This window comes from Condylura cristata, unplaced genomic scaffold (genome assembly GCF_000260355.1).
Source record: "Condylura cristata isolate star-nosed mole 26May11 unplaced genomic scaffold, ConCri1.0 scaffold00031, whole genome shotgun sequence".
Lineage (NCBI taxonomy): Eukaryota > Metazoa > Chordata > Mammalia > Eulipotyphla > Talpidae > Condylura > Condylura cristata.
This window is the reverse complement of record NW_004567132.1, coordinates 25,267,164-25,287,800: the sequence shown is the minus strand read 5'-3', so window position 1 is coordinate 25,287,800 and position 20,637 is coordinate 25,267,164. Positions and strand designations below refer to the sequence as shown.

The following is a 20,637-nucleotide window of genomic DNA, read 5'->3' as shown; positions in this document are numbered from 1 at the left end:
TAGGCCCTCCCTGGTGGCACAGCGGGTTAAAACACTGCACTAAGAAGCTTGGGCCACTTCCGCATGAGTTCAATCCCTTCCTGCCCCGGAGGAGATCCACATGGCGAGGCAGACCTCTCCTGACCCGCCTGCTGCTCCCCTCAGCAGTGTACTTCATCAATCTGCCTGCTCTGCTCCCCACTCTGTCTCTGGTGAATCCTCTCACCTTCCACATCTCTGGCCTGTACCCCAGTTCTATATGAATAAATAAATAAATCTTTAAAAAAAAAAAAGATGACAAATAAGTTACTAACAAAAGATGAGATACCACCCACTATGCCAAATGAATAATTAAGGAATCTAATTATTCTGGCTATATTTACTTATTGTCTTTGTTACTTCTTATCCTCCCACTAAGATCCAAAAGAAAAAAGCTTTTATTAAAATTTAAAAAACAAGGCACTTACTTGCTACCATTAAACATTTTATTCAGGGCATCTCTTGATATGATATGACCACAGACCAGTTTCATGGGTGGATTGTTATCTGTGGTTTGCTGACGAAGAATAGGACAGGCAAATATAGAGTGATACCAGCACTTTTTGCCAAGGTCCACTTCAATCTGTTAAAAGAAAGTAAACAGGCTCAAACTGTATTTCAGAAAACCATCCACATGTCAGTATGTATTATGCAGTAAAGAATACTTATGTACTCATCTGAATATAATCTTCCAAGCATAAGATTCAAAGTATTACTCTGTAATTCTAAATTAGCCCTCAAAATTACTTAACATTATTTTTCAAACCAAATTGTATGTCTGAGAGTCTCAAAAACAAGGCTAAGTTCTGGACGTCAACCACACTTGAAAACTAGTCAGGATAAATCTAAGTGTAGTCAATAAGATGCTGAAGTTTTGTTTTGCAGCACACTTAGCTAGGTGACAAGATTCAGGGTAACAATTACTTTAAACAGACTTAATGGGGTTGCCCATGTTTTGTGTGTAATGGCCTAGAGAAATCACCTGAAATAAGGGTTTTAAGTTCCTGCAGGACTTGTCACAATCTGTACCTGCTACTGTATTAATAAGGACAAACACAACCTGTGAAATCATCTAGCGCTGAAGTCAGCTAGCAAAGGACAGGGGTTTCATAAAATGTCAGTTCTGTTTTCTTTCCTTCTAAATGTAAAATAGTTATTGCCATAAGTCTTTTACCCAGACTCTTTCAAAAAAGTTGACAGAAGTGTAACAAATAATCCTGAGAAAACATCAATAGTACACCCCTCCAACTGCTTTATTACCCTGCCACACAGGCTTCCCAGAGCAGTGTGCTCTGCTCTAGCATACAAGTGTTGAAGACACTTAGAACATGACGGGGAACTACCAGATTCTTGCAGGCACCTGCCTCAGCAGTCAAGCCAGGGTGCTGCTCATGTCCTGACCACATGCAGGACTAGGAGTGCACCTGTGCCTTTAATCAAAGCAGAGCTCTGAAAAGAAGCTGGGGCAACCAACCGACAGTTGGGAGAACAAGGTAAATGCAAATAAACCCATAAACAGGTGTGGCAGAAAAGCGGCAAGATGTCAGATTATATTTTAGGCCTTCTGGGCCGCTGATATAACTGTTTACAGAATAATTTCATGCAAGGTTTAGTGCCTAACTCAGAGACCTGGTGGGAACATATACACCTTTGTCTCTCATATCATAACTACTATCAAAACTTGAGGACCTGCTATGTGTCCCTGATTGTTTTGAGCACACCTATGTTATCACTAGCCCTCAGTTGTCTCATGATGGCCCCTATTTTAGAAATGAACAACTATTACTTAGAGAAGCTGTAGAGCTGGCAAGTGACTGGATCTGATGTTTCAAACCATGACTCCCTTCCTGCACGATGGCAGTGGACAGTGTTGCAGAGGGCCAAAGATGGCTGCAGGTACCAAAGGGATGATCTTTACTGAATAGCCATGTACTTAATTAGTATTATAAAAATATAACCAACATAAACCATAATCTCAAAAATGACAAACCAAATAAGCTGACTCACTGGATAGAATCTACTATAGTATGAGGGCTTTGTCACTTGCACTAAAGAGCACACGCATGTTATGTAGCATATTCCACCCTCTCTACTTTTGACATTTTCCTTCTTTAACTTTAACTGCCTCTCTAAATCAGAATTTTAATAGAACTCCTGCAGTGCCTCCAAAATATACCAACTCATTTTTATTGCTGTATATGCACATATACATAAAAGTATCTTCTGTCAGTTGGCTTCAATAATGCTTCCTAGTTTAATAGATGAGAGGCCTTTAAAAAATCTTAACTATTACTTTCTTCTAAAGAAGAAGGCAGGAAAAGTAAATAATCAAGAGAAAATGCAACTCACGGGTAATTCATCTTTCTGGTTCCAAACTCCAGTGCACTGCCTCTGTTCAATGACAGCTTTAATATTAATTAGAGCTGGCAGAGCCACACAACCTGCTGAGAAACTGGGAGAGCAAAAGAGGAAAGTGTCAGACTCGGTCCTGGGAAATGCCAATTCCTCTAGACTCTGTGCAGAAGGTCCTAGCCTCTATACACTCTCACATCTGGAAGTGCTGGCAGACAACTCTCAGCTGAGTCCCTCTTCAGGACTATCCTAGATGAAGAAAGCCACCTAACCAGGTCCATACCTGATGAGTGCTCCACGTGAGGTCACAAAAGTCCAGCCCTGTTACCCCAGTTTGGGACAACTCACTCCCATCATAGCTCCAGAGCATCTCAGGGGTGAGCTAAATGGAGACTGCATCAGAGTCCAACTTTTCCCTTTGTCTAATCTTGCTGCTTTCATGCTTCTACTAGGGATGAACAATAAACTTCCTACATATCAATTTCCACCCACCATAGGTTAATGGTATCCCCTATCTTCAGATGGAACACCATATGGAAATGCCGACTGTACCTGATTCATCTGTGTAGCCCACACAATGTCTGTCACACAGCGGGAATTAAAAACACTTAAGGAATTAAAAGAACAAAAGAACTTAAAAAAAGTTATCTTCTTAAAATAGATTCATATATATTTGGTTTCAGACCTTTTACATGCTTGAATAAGACCCTCAAAGAGCATTTGTTTTTTTTTTTTGTGAGTTACAGCTATCATTATTTATTGTATTAGAAATCAAAACTTTAAAATACTAAGTGATTTAAAAATAGTATTAATTTTATCGTAAGTTATCATTACAAAAATAACTGTTTTCCAAATAAATAAATAAATAAATAACAGTGTTTACAGAAGTGGCACTGTTTTACACTTTCACAAATCTCTTCAATGCCTGGCTTAATAAAGACAGCTGGATTCTTCCATCTTGCTCTACACTCAACCTGTTTTGATGTGTTTGTTGAAGTAAATGAAAATATTTTAGACTCCCACAAATATAACTGCTTCATTATCCTTTCAGAAATTGCAATAGTTTTCTTTAATGTCATAACATGTCGAAGAGTAGAGTTAAAAGGTTAGGGACAAAGTGGAATCTGAATCCTTACCATTGATTTTTCTTTATGCCCTGCTACATTAACACCCAGTAGTCTATCTTGTACTTTCTTAATATTCAAGCATGATTTTTGTAAGATCATACTGAATTAAATCAGATTAACACACTTCATAATGCTGAAAATAATAAAATTTATTATTATCATACCAATCCCATCAAAGAATTCTTTTAAGTATTAGGAATCTGTCAAGCTCAGTGGTGGATACAAATTTTTCAAAATTTAGTTTAAAGCTCTAATTTTAACATCATGGCAAAAGATACTGTCAGTTACTTCCTTGGTTTCATAAGTCCTTTCATTCACTTGAAAAAATGTTCATCAAAAAATTAACTGTGAATAATTTTAATTCGTCCTTTAGTGAATTCCATGAAGAAAAACAAAACTATTACTAGCCCACAGTTCAACATATATGTTTTTTTCCTCCAGAAAGTGCTTTATGCAAATATCCTCTTTTGTCACACAGAATTTTGAAGTTGTGTCTTCAAATTTAATAAAAAATTAGTCACTTTTGGGCCCTCCCTGGTGGCACAGCGGGGTAAAGCACAGCACTAAGAAGCTAAAGCCACTTCAGCATAAGTTTGAGTCCTGCCTGCCCCAGAGGTGACCCACATGGCATGGCCGACCTCTCCTGATCCATTCGCTGCTCCACTCAGCAGTGTACTTCGTCGATCTGCCTGTTCTGCTCCCCGCTCTGTGTGTGGTGAATCCTCTCACCATCCCTGCACCTTTGGTCTGTACCCCAGTTCTGTATGCATAAATAAATCAATCTTTAAAAAATATTAATCACTTTTAATGTTTCATCAAGAGCATCTTAAACTAACACTCTTAAACAGCAAGTTTGTGATGGTGAAAAAATAAAACAGGTTCACTTCCCCAACCCTGCCTCGCTGGTAGATCTTGAGCAAAAAAAAATTGGGGGAATTTGGAGGGGAGAGGCACTGTTCTTCCCAGAAGGCCCAGCCTCTGTGACAGAGGTGGCATTTAGAAAGGATGTCAGAGATGAACATAATGGCTTCAACTAAGGATTAACAAAAGTAGGTTAACTCTAACCTTAAAAGACCTTGCCTGCCACAAAAGTAGCGATAAAGGACTGATCACAAAAATATACGGAGAACTGATGAAACTCAACAAAAATCAAGTAAACAACTCCATCAAAAAATGGGCAGTAGAGCTAAAAAGACACTTCTCCAAAGTGGAAATGCAGATGGCCAACAGGCATATGAAAAAATGTTCAACATCACTCGTAATAAGGGAGATGCAAATTAAAACCACAATGAGATACCACCTCACCCCAGTGAGAATGGCACATCTTCAAACAACTAGCAACAACAATTGTTGGCGAGGATGTGGAGAAAAAGGAACTCTCCTGCATTGCTGGTGGGAATGCAAAATAGTACAACCACTATGGAAAACTGTTTGGAGGTTCCTCAAACTGCTAAACATGGAGCTTCCCTACGACCCAGCAATCCCACTCCTAGGTATCTATCCAAAAGACACAAAAACACTGATTGAAAAAGATACTTGTACCCCCATGTTTATTGCTGCTTTATTTACAATTGGAAAAACATGGAAGCAGCCCAAATGCCCAAAAGTAGATGACTGGATTAGAAAGATGTGGTACATATATACAATGGAATATTACTCAGCAACCAAAAAAGAGAAACAAATGTCTTTTGCAGCAACTTGGATGGAGCTGGAAAAGATCATGCTTAGTGAGATAAGCCAGAAAGAGAAAGAAAAATACCGGATGGTTTCACTCATAGCAGGAGTATAATGGACCAGGTGAGAAAATAACAAAAATAATGAACAACCATATACCAGAGACATTCTGTGGGGGCAGAGTGGGGAATGGGATCAAAAACGGGGGGGTGGGAAGGGAAGGAAATGCACGGGACTATGGTGGTGGCACAGGAGTGATTTGGTGATGGGAAACCCGTGGGGATTACAATCGAGATGGAAAAAAAAAAAGTGCAAAATGATGTAAAAATAAACTTTGTAATAAAAAAAAAAAAAAAAGACCTTGCCTGCTTGGGAGATTTCAAGTAAGTATGGAGAAACCTCTGCCCCAGTCTGTGCTTAGGACCAAACACTTTAGTTCATACTGTCTGTGCAAATGTCAACACCATGGAAAAAGCTCTCAGGGACACCCCCCCAAGGGTTCATAGTCCATACTCTAAGAACCCTGCCAATTTTAACTGTGTCACTGTCAACTGTGATAGTCTCTACTTCTTTTTGGCTTTTTTTTTTTTTTTAATTATTTTTACATCCTTCATTTTGTGCATTTTTTCATCTGGGTTGTAATCCCCGTGGACTTTCCACCACCAATTCACCATGTGCCAAGTGATGGTCTCTTGAAATACCAACTGCACTCTTCTTCAGAAAGACAAATGATCTCTTGGTTTTAAACATCAATAACTGCATAACAAGTTCAGAAGAACTGACCAATGCAGTACATATTTCAATAATAGACAGGACTAATTTCCATACCTGACACTGAGAGGGGACTCCACAGATAGCCCCAGGAGGGCACAGGCATCCCGTGTAAAGATGTCACAGATGTCAGCCCACTGGTTTGCATCAAGCAGGTGAACATATGGTGAGTTTTCAATCCCTTGTCTCAGATACACAAGGCTTCCCATCAGAACCTGAATGTCTAAACAAAAGCAGCAGCAATTTGGAGGTGTGAATGACCACACCTGAAATAAAGTTTGACTTACAGGTAATCAGCTAAGAAAGACAACAATACTCCCAACTAACACAGCCTAAAATAACATCTGTTAAAATTCTGGTCTGTAAGCTTGATTCCCCCTTTTCCATAATTAAAGAATCAGCATACAGAAAATGGGGAGGAGAAGGGAAGCACTAAATATTGAAGTTAGTTAATTTTGTTCTTAGACAGAGCATAATACAATGACCATTATGAAGAGGCGTAGCAATTACACCGTAGTGGGGCCACTGTGTGTCTCTGGCTATGGCACCAACCAGACATTGGAGGTTAAGTGCAGCCACCCTGGCACACCCTCAAACGTCAGACACGTCATCTTGGGATGGGGGGAGGACCAAGTGCTTAACCCACTCTCACCTCTCTTCTTAATTTATTATGGAATCACCAAAAATGCAAGGTCTCTTTTTGACTTTTCATTTAAGAGATCTGAATGTTTTACTTCTTTTTCAAGTCAAAACTTTTTCATGATTATCATCTACAATTGTTTTCACTCTCAAATATGTATTAGATCTAGTTAAAGTAAATTCCAATGGTGGTTGCAGCCTGTTCCAAACATTAAAAACATCTGACTCCAGACTCACCTTTTTGATGATTTAGAGCAAACGGCTGAAAATTTTTAGCATATTGTAATGCCTCTCGTTGATTTGTAGTTCCACCCATTAACAAGCTAATGAAATATAGTCTGTGTAGCTTAAATTCCAAGGAGCTGTTTTGGGCTATGAGCATTTCTCGGTTTGATACTGCCCATCTAAAGAAAAAGCAGAAAAAAATTTTAACTGAATTGAAGAAAAAAGGCAAGGCATGTGAAAAAAATGCTTGAAATGCAGTAACAAAAGAAAAGGGTTTGGCCTGCCATCTTGTGGAAGTTGGTAGTAATTAAGAAACCCTATAACTAAGCCCAGAGAACACTTCACTGTACCTAAGGAAGCTCCTTCAGTGAAAGACGGGGGGGAAAATTAAGTTAGATAACAATTTTATATTTAATAATATTTAACAGCAAGGCAAGACTAGCAAGTTACATGATATATTTAGAATTCTCTTAAGTCACACTTTGAAGCACACCAGTTTTAAATCACTTGGCAGAATGTGTCTATAAAGTGTCGCCTCAGAATGAAAAAAGGGTGACATAAAGCAAAGCCTTATGCCTAAGATAAAACAGGTGATTTCAGCTCTCAAATTCCCCAGCAATGGAAACCAATTGCATGAATTTTGAGGATGGCTGACTTTATAGAATTTGGAACCTCAACTTTAGGTTAAAAGTAAACCCCTTCATGAAACATCAAAGGCCTGGACATCAAACCTTTGTTTTAGACTCCTGAATGTCAACAAGCCATTGATAAAATGGAAAGCTGATCTCAGCACTAGCCTTATGAATGCAAGAAGCCTTTCCAATTCTTATGTGTATGAGAGACAGGGAGTTGGCATAGGGGTATAATTCCAAATTTTAGGAATGTAACCCATCACCTATCTGCAAACTGGACCACATGACTAACGTATGGCCTCCAAGTTTGCAGGCAGTAGCTGCCACTTGTAAACTTCTAAATGAAGCAGAGAAATTTATATCAGTCTATCATTCTGTGTATCCCAGTCCAGGTAAGAACAGCAAAGGGGACTTAAGCTGACATCAAGACATATAGGGAAACATCATGCAGCTCTATTAGATAATCCTAATGTGTAGATTCAAGTCACTAGCTCTTTAAAAGTCTAGCTTACTTGCTCTCAATCAATACAGAGAGTCTTGGGGACAGAATTTTAACTCCTAACTATCTAGAAACTATTGAAACAGTGAATGTGAGCTGACCAGATATATTTGACCAGCTCCTGCACATCTAGAGTAGGAGTTGTTTACAGATGGCAACAGTTTTATGGAACATGGACATGCAGTAGTGATGTTTCCGAACACCATAAAGACACCCTGCAGAGACATCCACACAAAGGACAGAACTGACAGCCCTGACTCAAGTCCTAGACTTAACTCTCCCAAATTAGAGGATGAACATATACCCTGAGTATTCCTCCATGGTTTTACATGTACATGGTGCCATATAGAAAGAAAGAGGCCTCTTTACACTGAGCAAGAAAGGAGATTAAGAACCACTAGAAATCTTGGCCTTGCTAAAGGCAGTAGCTTTGCTGTCAGTCACAGTGATGATGCATTGTACTGACTACAAAGAGGCGGACAAAAAACTGAAAAAGTTAACAGAGCAGTGAACTACAGCTAAGGCTGCTACTCATTCTGCTTTCTAGGAGACACTTACCCCTCTCATGGACTTTTTTGATTTGCCTAAATATAATGACCAGGATGAGGAAGGGGCCTAAGAATGGGGATTTACTAACTTCAACCCCAACTCCACTTGGAGAATGAACCCACATGGAATCATACACCTTCCAGAGGCCCTAGACTACCTTGTGTGAAACATTTACATGAGGGAGGCCACACTAGAATCTATATGCAATGCATATTTAAAGGGTACCTAAAATGTCCAGAGAGTGGCTCAACTACTTACCCAAAGCTGCCATTTATGTGCAAAAAGAACCCTAAGAATGAATCACAACCAAAAGGTACAGGGATTTAGTATCAGGGAAAACAGTGTAGAGACTGGCAAATTTTACAACTTTTGTCTTTGTGGATAAGTTCTCAGGAGCTTCAGAAATTAGCAAACAATGGCTGAAGGAAATAATCCCTTGTTTCAGATTGTCTAATTCTATTCAGAATGGCAATGGAACTGCATTTATTTCATAAGTAAGGTCCAGAAAGTCATGTCTTGCAGACAGTTAAAATTACACAATGCCTGGAGACAATAGACATGACTAAGAGAAAATGAATCATACCTTAGAAAGTTCTTGGCAAAACTGCCATGAAACCTATATATGTTGGGATCAGGTACTGTTCACACCTTCCTTTGGATAAAAGTGGCTCCTCGAAAAGGGCTACATTTAAGCCCCTTTGAAACTATCTTTGGAAGACTACTCCAAGTTTCAATTTTGAAAACTGTACCAGACACCGAACAAGAACATAGGATCAAATAGTATGTAAAACACTTCCAGGAAATTCTAGCTATCAATCATAACTCTGCACACCCTAGGATCTTTGTGCATCCATTCAGATCTGGTGGCTGGATCTTACCTGGCAGAGTGGGGTTGCTAAAGCTCAACAGACTGAGAAATGGTCTGGTCTTTATGATGTTCTGCTAACCACTCATACTTTTTTCAAAATCGTAAGGCCCTGCATGCATCACTTTCAGGGTGAAGAAAGTCTCAAGTGATGATGACCTGGAAATCAAAACCCTTTGGACTTGTGAACCTGTCAAAGACCCAAGATTATTTAAGAAAGAGACAAAAAACTTAAATACTGTCTTCTCTTTTAGCTTCTGTTGCAGGATACCCCAGGATTGACTCCTAATGAACACTGCAAACCCTGAGATAATGAATAAGGCGAACAGCCATGCTCCTTGGGAATTGCTCTAACTAAATTCTCCCCCAAAGTCTAGATTATGCAAGAGTATGTAGGATGGCACCTGAAACCTTATGACTTCAACTGTCAGCAATCCCCAGCTTCCCAGCTTGAGGAATTTGATTGTTGAGTTCATGTTGGTTTTTATTTTGGCTTTTTAATTTTTAATAATTTTGATTTTTGAGAGGCTTTAGTATTAGGACTGATATTTTCCCCTTTTGTCTCTTTGCAGGCAGTTATTTTTTCCCCCCAGGTAAATGTGTGTTTAAGCAAACAAACAGGCTAGTTACTTTACTATAAATAAAACTGTCTAAAAGGCAGTGATGAGAAGAATCTACCATCAGAAAACCAAGTTTTATCCTCAAAAGGAAGCGGAGACAAAACTCTTATGTGTTAGTAAATATGAGTATAACTACAATTTCATTAAGACATTCCAAGTGGGTTAAATTTAAAAAACTGAGGGAGCTATGTGTAGTGTGTTTCTTTCCCTTTGTGTCTAATTATTCTGGTATCCTGAAGATACAAAAAAAAAAGGTATAGACAGGCCTACAGAAATTTTGAGGTCAGAAATGCAATGGGAACTGGTCTAAGTACTTCAAGGAAATCTGGTCTGGAATAATCTGGGGTTAACTATAGGTAGAATTAATATGGAATTTAATGGTTTGGGCTGAAACGTGTATCTATGAAGTAGCTGTGCTATGGAATCTTGCTTTTTCCCTATGTTGTTTGTGTTGGGTGTATATTTCAACAGAAGAGGCAGCCTGAGGTAAACTGCGTAAGTCTGCAAATACTAGGCAAAAGGGAGTTGTGAAGTCAAAGGTTTCTGAAGTTAAGAATTCCAATTGTGGAACTGAAATAATTAAAGTCTGGTACAGGAAAAGGGGTTACATTTGGTATGAGATAACTTAAAAAGATTGGAAGAGTTCTAATTCTGCTAACACAATACTTGCAGACTTTGGTTAGAGATTTGATTATCTTAAAATTGTCACTGTTAGGTAATTAAATGCTGTTCTCTCCAGTACTTATTTCAAAACTTCCCAGAAATTTAATTTTTTTTAAATGGTATCTTCCATTTGATTACAGGAAATTTTATAGAACGTCAGTAGTGCTCCTGTGACATTCCATAAAATTTCTCTTTCTTTATGTTAAAGACAAAGGATGAATTAAACTTACTATTTAACTGGTAAACTAAAACTTAACAGGAAGTACTGTAGCTTAAGAGAAATGTTTCACCTAGGAATATATGTGAATACTAATATTGGTGTTCTAAAATGTATGTGAAACTTCTTAAGTGTGCTATGTTCTGATAAATAATTGCTCACCAGTCCTGGTTGTTGCCGTTCTGGAATGTTTAAGGTATAATGCTGAACAAATTATCCTACCAAGCTATGTGATTACCATATCTTTAATTTTGGTTATTTCAGAATTTTAAAATTTGCAGAAATTGTTTTCTGGTGAAATTAATAGGAAAAACACTTCAACAATATCTTAAAAGTCATTCCAACGATTCAATCCTAATGGAAGTCAGGATTGAGAGTTTTCAAAGTATGACTGAATGGACTTTCACCAAGTTTTTGTTTGAAAAATTTTTTTTCAATTCAAGGAAACTGTTTCTTTTAACTGACCAGCATTGTTAAACTGTATTTCGGGAGAATTAAACAGTGTTTGCATTTTTTCTCTCCTTTATACCATTATAATATGGAAAATGGTAATAAGTACCCTACCTATTCATAGCAATGTATCTATCTTTGCATAATTTTCATAAGGAATTTTACTTGTTTCTCCTTAAGTAGAAAACTTTAAGTATTTTAACAATACCCATGCTTTGTTTGGAATGGGTATTTTGGAAACAGATTGAGCAGAGAAGAAAAAGAACCTGCCACCTTGCCTATAGGATTCCAGACACCTCTCAGGAGAACAGGGAAGCTTATCTCCATAGGCAGGAGTGGACAGAGAAAATCTTTGGGGAAGAGGAAATCTACCCAACGTTGTACAAATGCTGCAGGTGGAAGTCTCATGAAACTGTCCTATGGCATGGTTCCTGAGGCCTGGAAAAGCCAAATGTTGAGGTTGATCAAAGATCCCTTATGGAAAGTTCCAACAAAGTCAACAGAAATTCTACTTTGTTATTCTGTCCTGAGTTTTTCTACAAGTAGATTAAAATAGATTGAAATCAGAGTTTGTTCACAAATATATCTTCGCAGTACTAACAGAATTGGAACAAAGGCAAAAAGAAAATGATTTTAATAGTAGCTTCTCAACCATTTTTGAGACATTTCCTTTCTTTTGGCTTGGAGTGACCCTTTTCTAGAAATGGAAGACTTTGCCATGCCGGCAATCCATGGACAATGCCTCATGCTTGTTATTTCCTTTGACTATACTGTAATACAGTGAACACTGTTGAGGCCACACCCCAACATCCAGACATCTGACTTACATTACCACAGATATGACAAAAGTTGGAAGAGTTGGCACACACAGCCAACTCAAAAGTAGAAAACAAAGGTTTCTAGACTCCACTCCCTGACACCCTGTATCCTGATGGGAAATATGGGCAGGATTGGTGCTTTGGCCATTAAAAGGCTAAGGCCTGGGTAATTAAATCCCTGGTGTGCCTGGGAGAAGTCACATGCTATTTTGGCAGAGACCTGGCCTTAGCTCAGTGGACACTATCTGGAGTAGGACAGAAAGCATCTAGTCTTGAGCCAACCAACAGTTCCAGTTTCCTTCTTCCTCCTCACCCTCTATCCCCTCTACTCTCCCTTTTTCACTTTCTATGTAAATAAATCCTTTTATTGCTGTTTCTCACTGTGGGCCTACTTTTGAGTTGTTTCCTGCAATCAAAAGCACTCAGGAGAAGACCTACCAACTGGGTCAATCCCTGTTCCCCAATGGAGCAACTTGAACTGAACATTTTCACTTGAATATCAGCCAAACCAATGGTGGCATTTTGGTTGGTTTTGTCTTATAATCTTGAATCCAAAGTAGAAGTAGCAGCAAATGTGCCATTAGCAGCTTTCTGTTCCTAGAGCAACTTAGATGAAAAGATGGTAAGGCAACTTTACTTTGGTTTTTACATCAATTGGATTTTTCCAATATGCTCTGTACCACAGCTTCAGGTAGGACTAACTCTCATCCTGGCTTCATTTTGCTGTGATTATTTTCAGGTCTTACTAATCTTAGTGGGAAAGTTGACAATTTTTTAAAAAGCCAAGTATCACTGTACCACAACTAGCAAGCTACCCAAAAGATACAGTTAAATAATAAATTCACTGTGATTTTATAATAAAATTGTGTTCCAAATTTCCACCACTGTCAGTTTCAGAACTATTCCTTGTTTACAGAATACACTGTAGACCAAAAAAGTGTTTTAAAAATGCATCCTACTAAGGTCATAATGTCATTCTGTTCACAATCTCCTAATGAAACCTTGTGGGTCTTTTCCAAAGAGACCCCCAAAATAATACCAATCACTTAGGTGACTAAGTTAGAAGCAATCCGTATCTACACAATTATTCCACAGATACATTAAACATTAATCATCCTAAGTGTCAAGACTCTGAAAAGACTTGGCACACAATTAGCTCCACATTTAGAATTCTTATATTATTCCAAAAATAATTAAAACATGATTCCACCTTAATAGTTAGCTGTTCTCCCCCAGGAACCTGACAGCATTAGACTGTTTATATCGCTCTTCTCACAATTTTGCCAATCTGGGTTGATGTCTATTTTGGTAACAGTGAAATAAAAATGTCTCTTGTCAATTCCCATATCACACTCCACTACAAACGTTCAGAACATTTTTAAAGGCTTATAGCAATCTTTTTCTAGTCTTCTGAAAAGATACATTCTTGAGGGTAGAAGCTAAATTTCAGGAAAATGAGTGAGTTATTTACTCTATAGGTGTGAACATAGCTAAATGTTATTAGTGACTGAATTAAAATCTTAAAAAGTTCAAAGTCAAAATTAAGTAAGGAACCATAATTGCTTTAGAGATTGAAAAGGAGGGCCTACATTTAAATTCAGGGATATTTTTAAAACATAAATTCTCAGATACAGATTGAGTCCATTTCAAAGATGGCATGAGTCTTTGTTCTTCTGTATGCTACTTAAAAACCACACAAACTACAGCATGCATGTTTGACTACTAACTGAAACATACTCACACATACTTCTAACTTTACATGATCGTCTCAGGTATGTCCAATAGCTACATATGACAAGTGGCCACCATATTGGACAGCACAATTCTACAAATTAGTGATTTTATATTAAGTATTTAAATATGGTGACTTATTTATGGCCATTTTCTACCATAAAATCAGTTAGTTTTATATGCCTAAATTAATAACAGATTGTATTTTGTAAGTACAAATTCCAGAGTCTGTCTTCTTAGTCCACCCTCCCCAGCCTATTTAACTCCTTATTCTTAAATCTCAGGAAGAGTTTATTTCAATTATCCCCCTTTTAAAAAGAATATGCTAAATTTCTCGATAGCTGTGGCTTGTCTGCTCATTTCCAATTATTTTCAAGTTCTTGGTAAGAATGCAGCCAGATGAGAGATGGTTATATCCATTCTTCCTCCTAAGGAATAACTATTATCTAGAAATTACATATATTTGCTGGCAACAAACACAAAACTGAAGACAGAAAATGACATCACTTCAAATATCTTTTCCCTTTGGCCTTTATATTCCATTGTAGTATCATCTCTATTCAATGTCCTTGCCACTGGGCATCTCTTTCCATTTTCTTATTTTTTAAAGATTTATTTTAGTTATGCACACAAGAACTGGAGTATAGGCCAGAGGTCGTGAGAAGATTCACCAGAGACAGAGTAGGGAACAGAACAGGCAGATGGACTGAAATACACTGATGAGGGGAGTAGCGGGCAGGTCCAAAGAGGTCTGTCACACCATGTGGGTTACCTCTCCGGCTGGGGATTGAACTCGTGCTACAATGGCTGTGATAGCTTCATAATTCTGTGCTTTAACCCTCTGTGCCACCAAGGAGGGCCCTTCTTCCAATTTCTTTTGAATAGTGTAGCTCTTTCTCTACCAGACTGAGTTAAAGATCTATCCCTCCAACCCATCTCTTCTATTTTTTTGGAAATAAGAAATATTTATCACCACCACCCCCAAAGAAAAAATAAAGGAAACAAAAAACTGAGAAAAATCCAAGTTGTTCAAAACTTGAGTCCATTTTTTTCTGTGGTCTTGTGTGATTATTAAAACATGTTCTACTTGGCAAGGTACAAGTCAAAAGCATGAACAAGAAAACAGACACCAAAAACTGCTTTATCACCGTCACCCTCATTTCCAGTGGCAGCCAAGTATCTATGACTATGTGCTTTGGCTTGCTTTCTCCATTCTTATTCTCAAGGTCTTTCTCTAAAGTCTTCCATGCATTTTCTCCTAGGATCACCACTAACAAACACCACCAAGAACCCTCAATAGCCAGTCATCTAAAATCCCTCTGTGGCTTTTATTTCTAGACCCATGTCATCACTAGACCTAAGGAGTCAAAGCCTGCATGATATTATTGCTCATGCCTATCCAGTCTATCACCCTTCTGCTGTCTAAAGTAGTATTTTTTCTCTTCTTTTATGAAAAAGCCTGTAACTTTTCTCTCTTTTTTTTCTTATACCATTAAGTTATTTTCTGTTGCCTTATGGCATTTTACTAAGGTTTTGTAAAAAAGAATTCAAATTTTTTTTTTATAGAAATGATTTATTTCTTGGGCCCTCCCTGGTGGTACAGCGGGTTAAAGCACAGCACTAAGAAGCCTAAAGCCTAAACCACTTCCGCATGAGTTCGATCCCCGCCTGCCCTGGAGGTGACCACATGGCGTGGCAGGCCTCTCCTGCCACTGCTTCCCTCAGCAGTGTACTTCATCGATCTACCTGTTCTGCTCCCCACTCTGTCTCTGGTGGGGTCTCTCACCCTCCGCAGCTTTGGCCTGTAACCCAGTTCTGTATGCATAAATAAATAAATCTTTAAAAAAAAAAGTTTTATTTCTTTATGCATACAAAACTGGAGTACAAGCCAGAGGTGCAGGGGCGGTGAGAGGATTCACCAGAGACAGAGTAGGGAGCAGAACAGGCAGATCTATGAAATACACTGCTGAGGGGAGCAGCGGGTGGGTCAGGAGAGGTCTGCTGCGTCATGTGGTCACTTCCGGGGGAGGCGGGGATCGAACTCATGCGGAAGTGGCTTTAGCTTCTCAGTGCTGTGCTGTAACCCAGTGTGCCACCAGGGAGGGCCTCAAATTCTTTTAAAGAAGTACTATGAGGCCCTTAGTTTGGATAAAAATGAGGTTTCAAATTTGCAAGGTTCAAAGTCAGATTCTAGACTGTGGTGTATGCAGCAAGGTAACATTATTCTCTGGCACCCCCTAACAATACCATTTTCTTTCAAAATATCGGTAACTGTACACAGACAGTTCCTATCTTCCTAGAATTTCTCCATGTCTTTATATTAAGATATTCTTTTGGCTTTGCTTTTATCTGCTACATGAAAGAGGAGGTTATGTTCAAACTATTTTTAAACTATTCATTTATTGATACCTATTATGAATACATAATACCAGGGGCCACCGGGAATTTAAAAAATAAATAAAGCAACCTGAATGAGGAGAAACATCTGTATACAAATTCAGAAATAAAAGAGCAGAAACATATAAGAAGGTAGGCCCTGACTAGTTTTGTTTCTCTGCCGCTTTTGTTAAGACACTATTCTTTTCTGTCTTCTTTCCATTGTCTCTCATTTACTTGCAATCTAGCTAACAATCTGCAGATTTTCTTCTCATCTAGTCCTTCCATAGCTTTTGTTAATTTTATGCTTTTTTTTTTGTTGTTGTTGTCTTCTGCTTCCCCAAATTCTAGATTTCCTGGAAGAAGTGCTGCAGTCTCACTTTCCTCTTTTCTCTCATAGGTGGTTCCATGATGGTTATTCCCAGCATCACAAATAGAAAATGCCACACAGGCCCTCCCTGGTGGCAAAACAGGTAAGGATGCAGCACTGCAAGCTGGCCACAGCCGCTTCAGTGTGAGTTAGATCCCCAGTCCCAGAGGTAATCCACACGGCGCAGCAGACCTCTCCAGACCTGCCCGCTGTTCCTCTCAGCAATGTACTTCACCATTCTGCCTGTTCTGCTCCCCACTCTGTCTCTGGTGAAGCCTCTCACTGCCCTTGAACCTCTGGCTTGTACCCCAGTTCTGTATGCATAAATAAATAAATTAAAAAAAAAAAAGAAAATGCCACATAACTTAAAGATATTTCCCCCTTGAGGGCTGAATAAGTTAATACATGTAAAATGCTTACAATACTAGACACATAATATACACTTAAGAGAGATTAACTATAATTACCACTACATTCCCCTATGCTGATATTTAACATGGAAACATTCCCAGAAAAATGAAGAGGACATTTTTACTGTATACTACTTTCCATTGTTACTACCAAGTGGATAGATTAAGTCCTCCTTTGCTTGAGGCTACAAATAACAAAAAATATTTACAGCACTAATTGATATGGATGATACTATTGTCTACAAGAAGTTGAGATCTTATAGATAAAGCAAAAGTAAAAAAAGAAATCTTGGGAATTTTCTACATTCTAAAAGAAAAGCCTTGAGTGCTTAGAGAGCTGTAAAAGGAAACCTTTTCTTTCTGGGGAATTAAGACCCACTGATAAGTGAAGTAAGCTCTAACCATTTTCTCATATTGCACATTCCCCAAATTCACTGAGCTAAAAGAAATAAAATAATTTTCCCTTGATTTCTTTCTCTGAGGGCTATTCCCAGGTGAGATACAGATTCTCTCAAAATCTCTAATGTGTTTTCTTACAGAGTTCTCTCAAATTAGTCAAAAAAACCACAGTAACTCACTCCAGAGCAGGTCTCAGAACTCTGACTTTTAATGCTTCTAATATTCGATTTAACTCCACAAATGGTTCTTTCTGACTTGGGTCTACAGATAGACCAGATTCCTGAAAGAAAACAACAACAGAGAGAACTTTTGTTAGTAGTAATCAGAGCAAAGAGAACAAGTAAAGACTAAAGAGAAATAGAAGTATTTCTAAATTATGAAATCTAGAATATCAAAGGTAATTTCTTTTTAACATGTATTGCTACGGCAGAGAGTGATTCCTGGGCCTCAACACCATTTTTCTCTCTTTTCCAGAATAGTAAGTCCTCCCCCTCCAAATGAGCTCGAGAAGCATATGCAGTCAGGCTGGACTTTGTGAGATACCAGTTCTCACCAATGAAATATGCACTCTTTGCCCCTAATATGTAACACACTTTATGTAACACATAAAGATGCAGCTAAGTTCTGGGTTCCTACCCTAGACCATAAGATACACCTTAGAGATTAGGTACAGAGAAAGATCTGAGTTACTGTTTATCTGAATTGTTTAAAAAAGACTTGGATTAGAGGTTTGGCTTACAGACTCACTTTAAATCATTTAATCCTATAGTTTATCGCTCTAAAAGAAAAAAATAGTACATTGTAGCTTACAACAGAGTTTGAAGACATACAAATTTGGAATCACATTCACTAAGAATCTTCATGGCCTTGGAAGTTACTTCTCCAAATGCAAATTCATCATTTACACAATGGAAGTGATGATTTCTACCTTACAAGGTTGTGGTGAGGGATAAAGACAGAATTTGTGGTAAACAATCATGGCAACTGCTACCATTAGAACTATGTGTTAAATGTTCTGAGATGCTTAAGCTTATGTCTAATAGAAATACAAGACAGAAGGCCGTTTACCTGAAGTAAATTTTAGCTCAAAATTCATGTGATAAGCATAATTATAAGCTGAGCCAGAACAGAAGAAACTTTTTGTCCTATTCTTCTCTGCTATATTAGCTTTCCTTATGAAAACAGGAAACAGAAAGCAGTATCATTTCTAACCCCTTAGTTATGATATGGGACAAAAATCTGGGACAGGAGTAAAAAATAATAATTGAAAGAATAAGTGCTAGGAATATAATGTTCACCTAATTTTTTAAAAAGCTTTCCCAGTAAAATGAGGTTAGCCTGATAATTAAAATAATAAAAATCATCTATGCCTTGCAGAAACTCAAAACTCCAAGGAATTCCCTGTTTCAGCTTCAGCTTCTCATAGTTGGCACAATGTTACCTGGCAGAGCTCCTCAGCTACATCCAACATTCCTTGTCGAAAGAAGTGTTCCACCATCACCTCATTGAGAAGTCTTTGGCTGTCTGTCTGCCAAGAGCCATCTATTCCCACACTGCTAATATCAGAATCAAAATTCTGGAAAAAAAAGAAAAAGAATCATGAATTGAAGAAGATACATCACTTCGTAGGATTTTTCACCCCATGAAACAGTGGTCTTTGTTTAACTGAGATGGTCCCAACCTGTACCCAAATCCAATCATCTATAGCCTATACCAGCAAGTACTACTTCCTCTGCTCCTTTCTACACCTTACCAGACTCACCACTGCTGGGAGAGTAAATAGATATTTTTACAGGGTATTATGGAAAAATAAATAAATGTAATGATTTCTGTAAATATACTGATTACTAGGCATTATACTACAGCAGTTTTTGCAGAGGTGTGCAGCAATACTACTAAAAGCAAATCTAATGCAGCACTCAAAAGGGTGAAAAGAGAAATCCCACGTGCCCAACATAGAATTAAATATACAATATATCCCGATAACTGCAGAGACAAGGAGGGAACTGGGAGCTGGAATATGGCCAGGTGGTTAAGAGAGCATATTCTGGAGCCATTAGATTGGAGTCCTGGCTCTACCGCACCTGTGGCATGATCATGGCTAAATTACTTGAAGTCTTTGAATCTCAGCTTCCTTATCCTTAGTGGAAAAAATAGTAGTCCCTTCCTATCACAGGCTAAATTTCATCCTTCAAAATTCCTATGCTGAAGCCCTAATAACTCCTAGTAACGCTGGATAATTAAGTTAAAATCAGGTTATTACTGTGGGACCTAATCTAATAGCACTGGCATTCTTATAAGAAGAGGGAATTAGAACACAGGTACAGAGGGAAGACCATATGTTATAGACTAAATGTCCAATTCCCTTCCCATCCTGTTACCCCAAGTCCAAAGCCTCAATGTAACTGTATTTGGACAGAGAGTCTGTGAGGATGTGATAAAGGTTAAATGAAGTCATATGAGTGGGGGCCTAATCTAATAGAGCTGGTACTCTAACAGAGGAGAGGGAAACACCAGAGATCTCTATTCAGATGCAGTGAAAAGGCAGTCAACAGGGTGATCTGCCCTCAGGCAATGAATTGGTCATCATATTGATCTTGGGCATTCTAGTTTCTAAAACTGTGAGAAAATTAATTTCTGTTGTTTAAGCTGCCCAATCTGTAGTATTTTGTCATGGAAGCCAACACAAACGAGAAGACAGAGGAGAAGGAGCTATATAAGAAGCCAAAGAGAGCAGTCTCAGAAGACACCAATTCCGTTGATACCTTTACCTCAAACTTCTAGTTCTCAGAACTGTTAGAAGATAAATGTCAGCTTATGTTACCCAATCTGCTTATTAAGAGGGCCTTTGCAAATACAGTATTTAACTGGTAGCTGCTCCTCTTTTAATATGAACATTCTAAATTAAAAAGGGAAGTTCATCACTCCGTATCTATTAACATGGAAAATATTCGTAACACCTAAAGTGGAGAAAATCAATATCTACAATCTATTACCCTATAGTCGCTTAACAAGAACAACAAAATACTCTCAAATTCTTAGGGGAAAAAATCTGGAAAAATAATACACTAAAGTATCAGCAGACATTATTACTAAAGATTGCCACTTTTCGACTCAAAGAGTAAAGACTCTCTTTAAAGTAAAAGAAGTTTAGTTTCAGAATAAGTTTAAATAACCACATTCTATCCTGTCTTTCCGATGAATGCAGCTATAAAACCAGGACAGAATGGGG

The 20,637-nt window shown here is 38.2% G+C and overlaps 1 protein-coding gene across 1 annotated transcript in view; it reads right to left on the bottom strand.

The window, feature by feature from the left end:
* RMND5A (required for meiotic nuclear division 5 homolog A (S. cerevisiae)) overlaps positions 1-20,637 on the bottom strand; it is a 65,208-nt gene that overhangs the window by 5,850 nt on the left and 38,721 nt on the right. Inside the window, exons 3-8 of the mRNA XM_004691612.2 lie at positions 18,847-18,981; positions 17,585-17,685; positions 6,819-6,985; positions 6,000-6,165; positions 2,368-2,470; positions 447-601 (exon numbers count right to left, since the gene is read on the bottom strand). Coding sequence (XP_004691669.1) covers positions 447-601; positions 2,368-2,470; positions 6,000-6,165; positions 6,819-6,985; positions 17,585-17,685; positions 18,847-18,981 — 827 coding nt within the window. The remainder of the gene's footprint in view (positions 1-446; positions 602-2,367; positions 2,471-5,999; positions 6,166-6,818; positions 6,986-17,584; positions 17,686-18,846; positions 18,982-20,637) is intronic.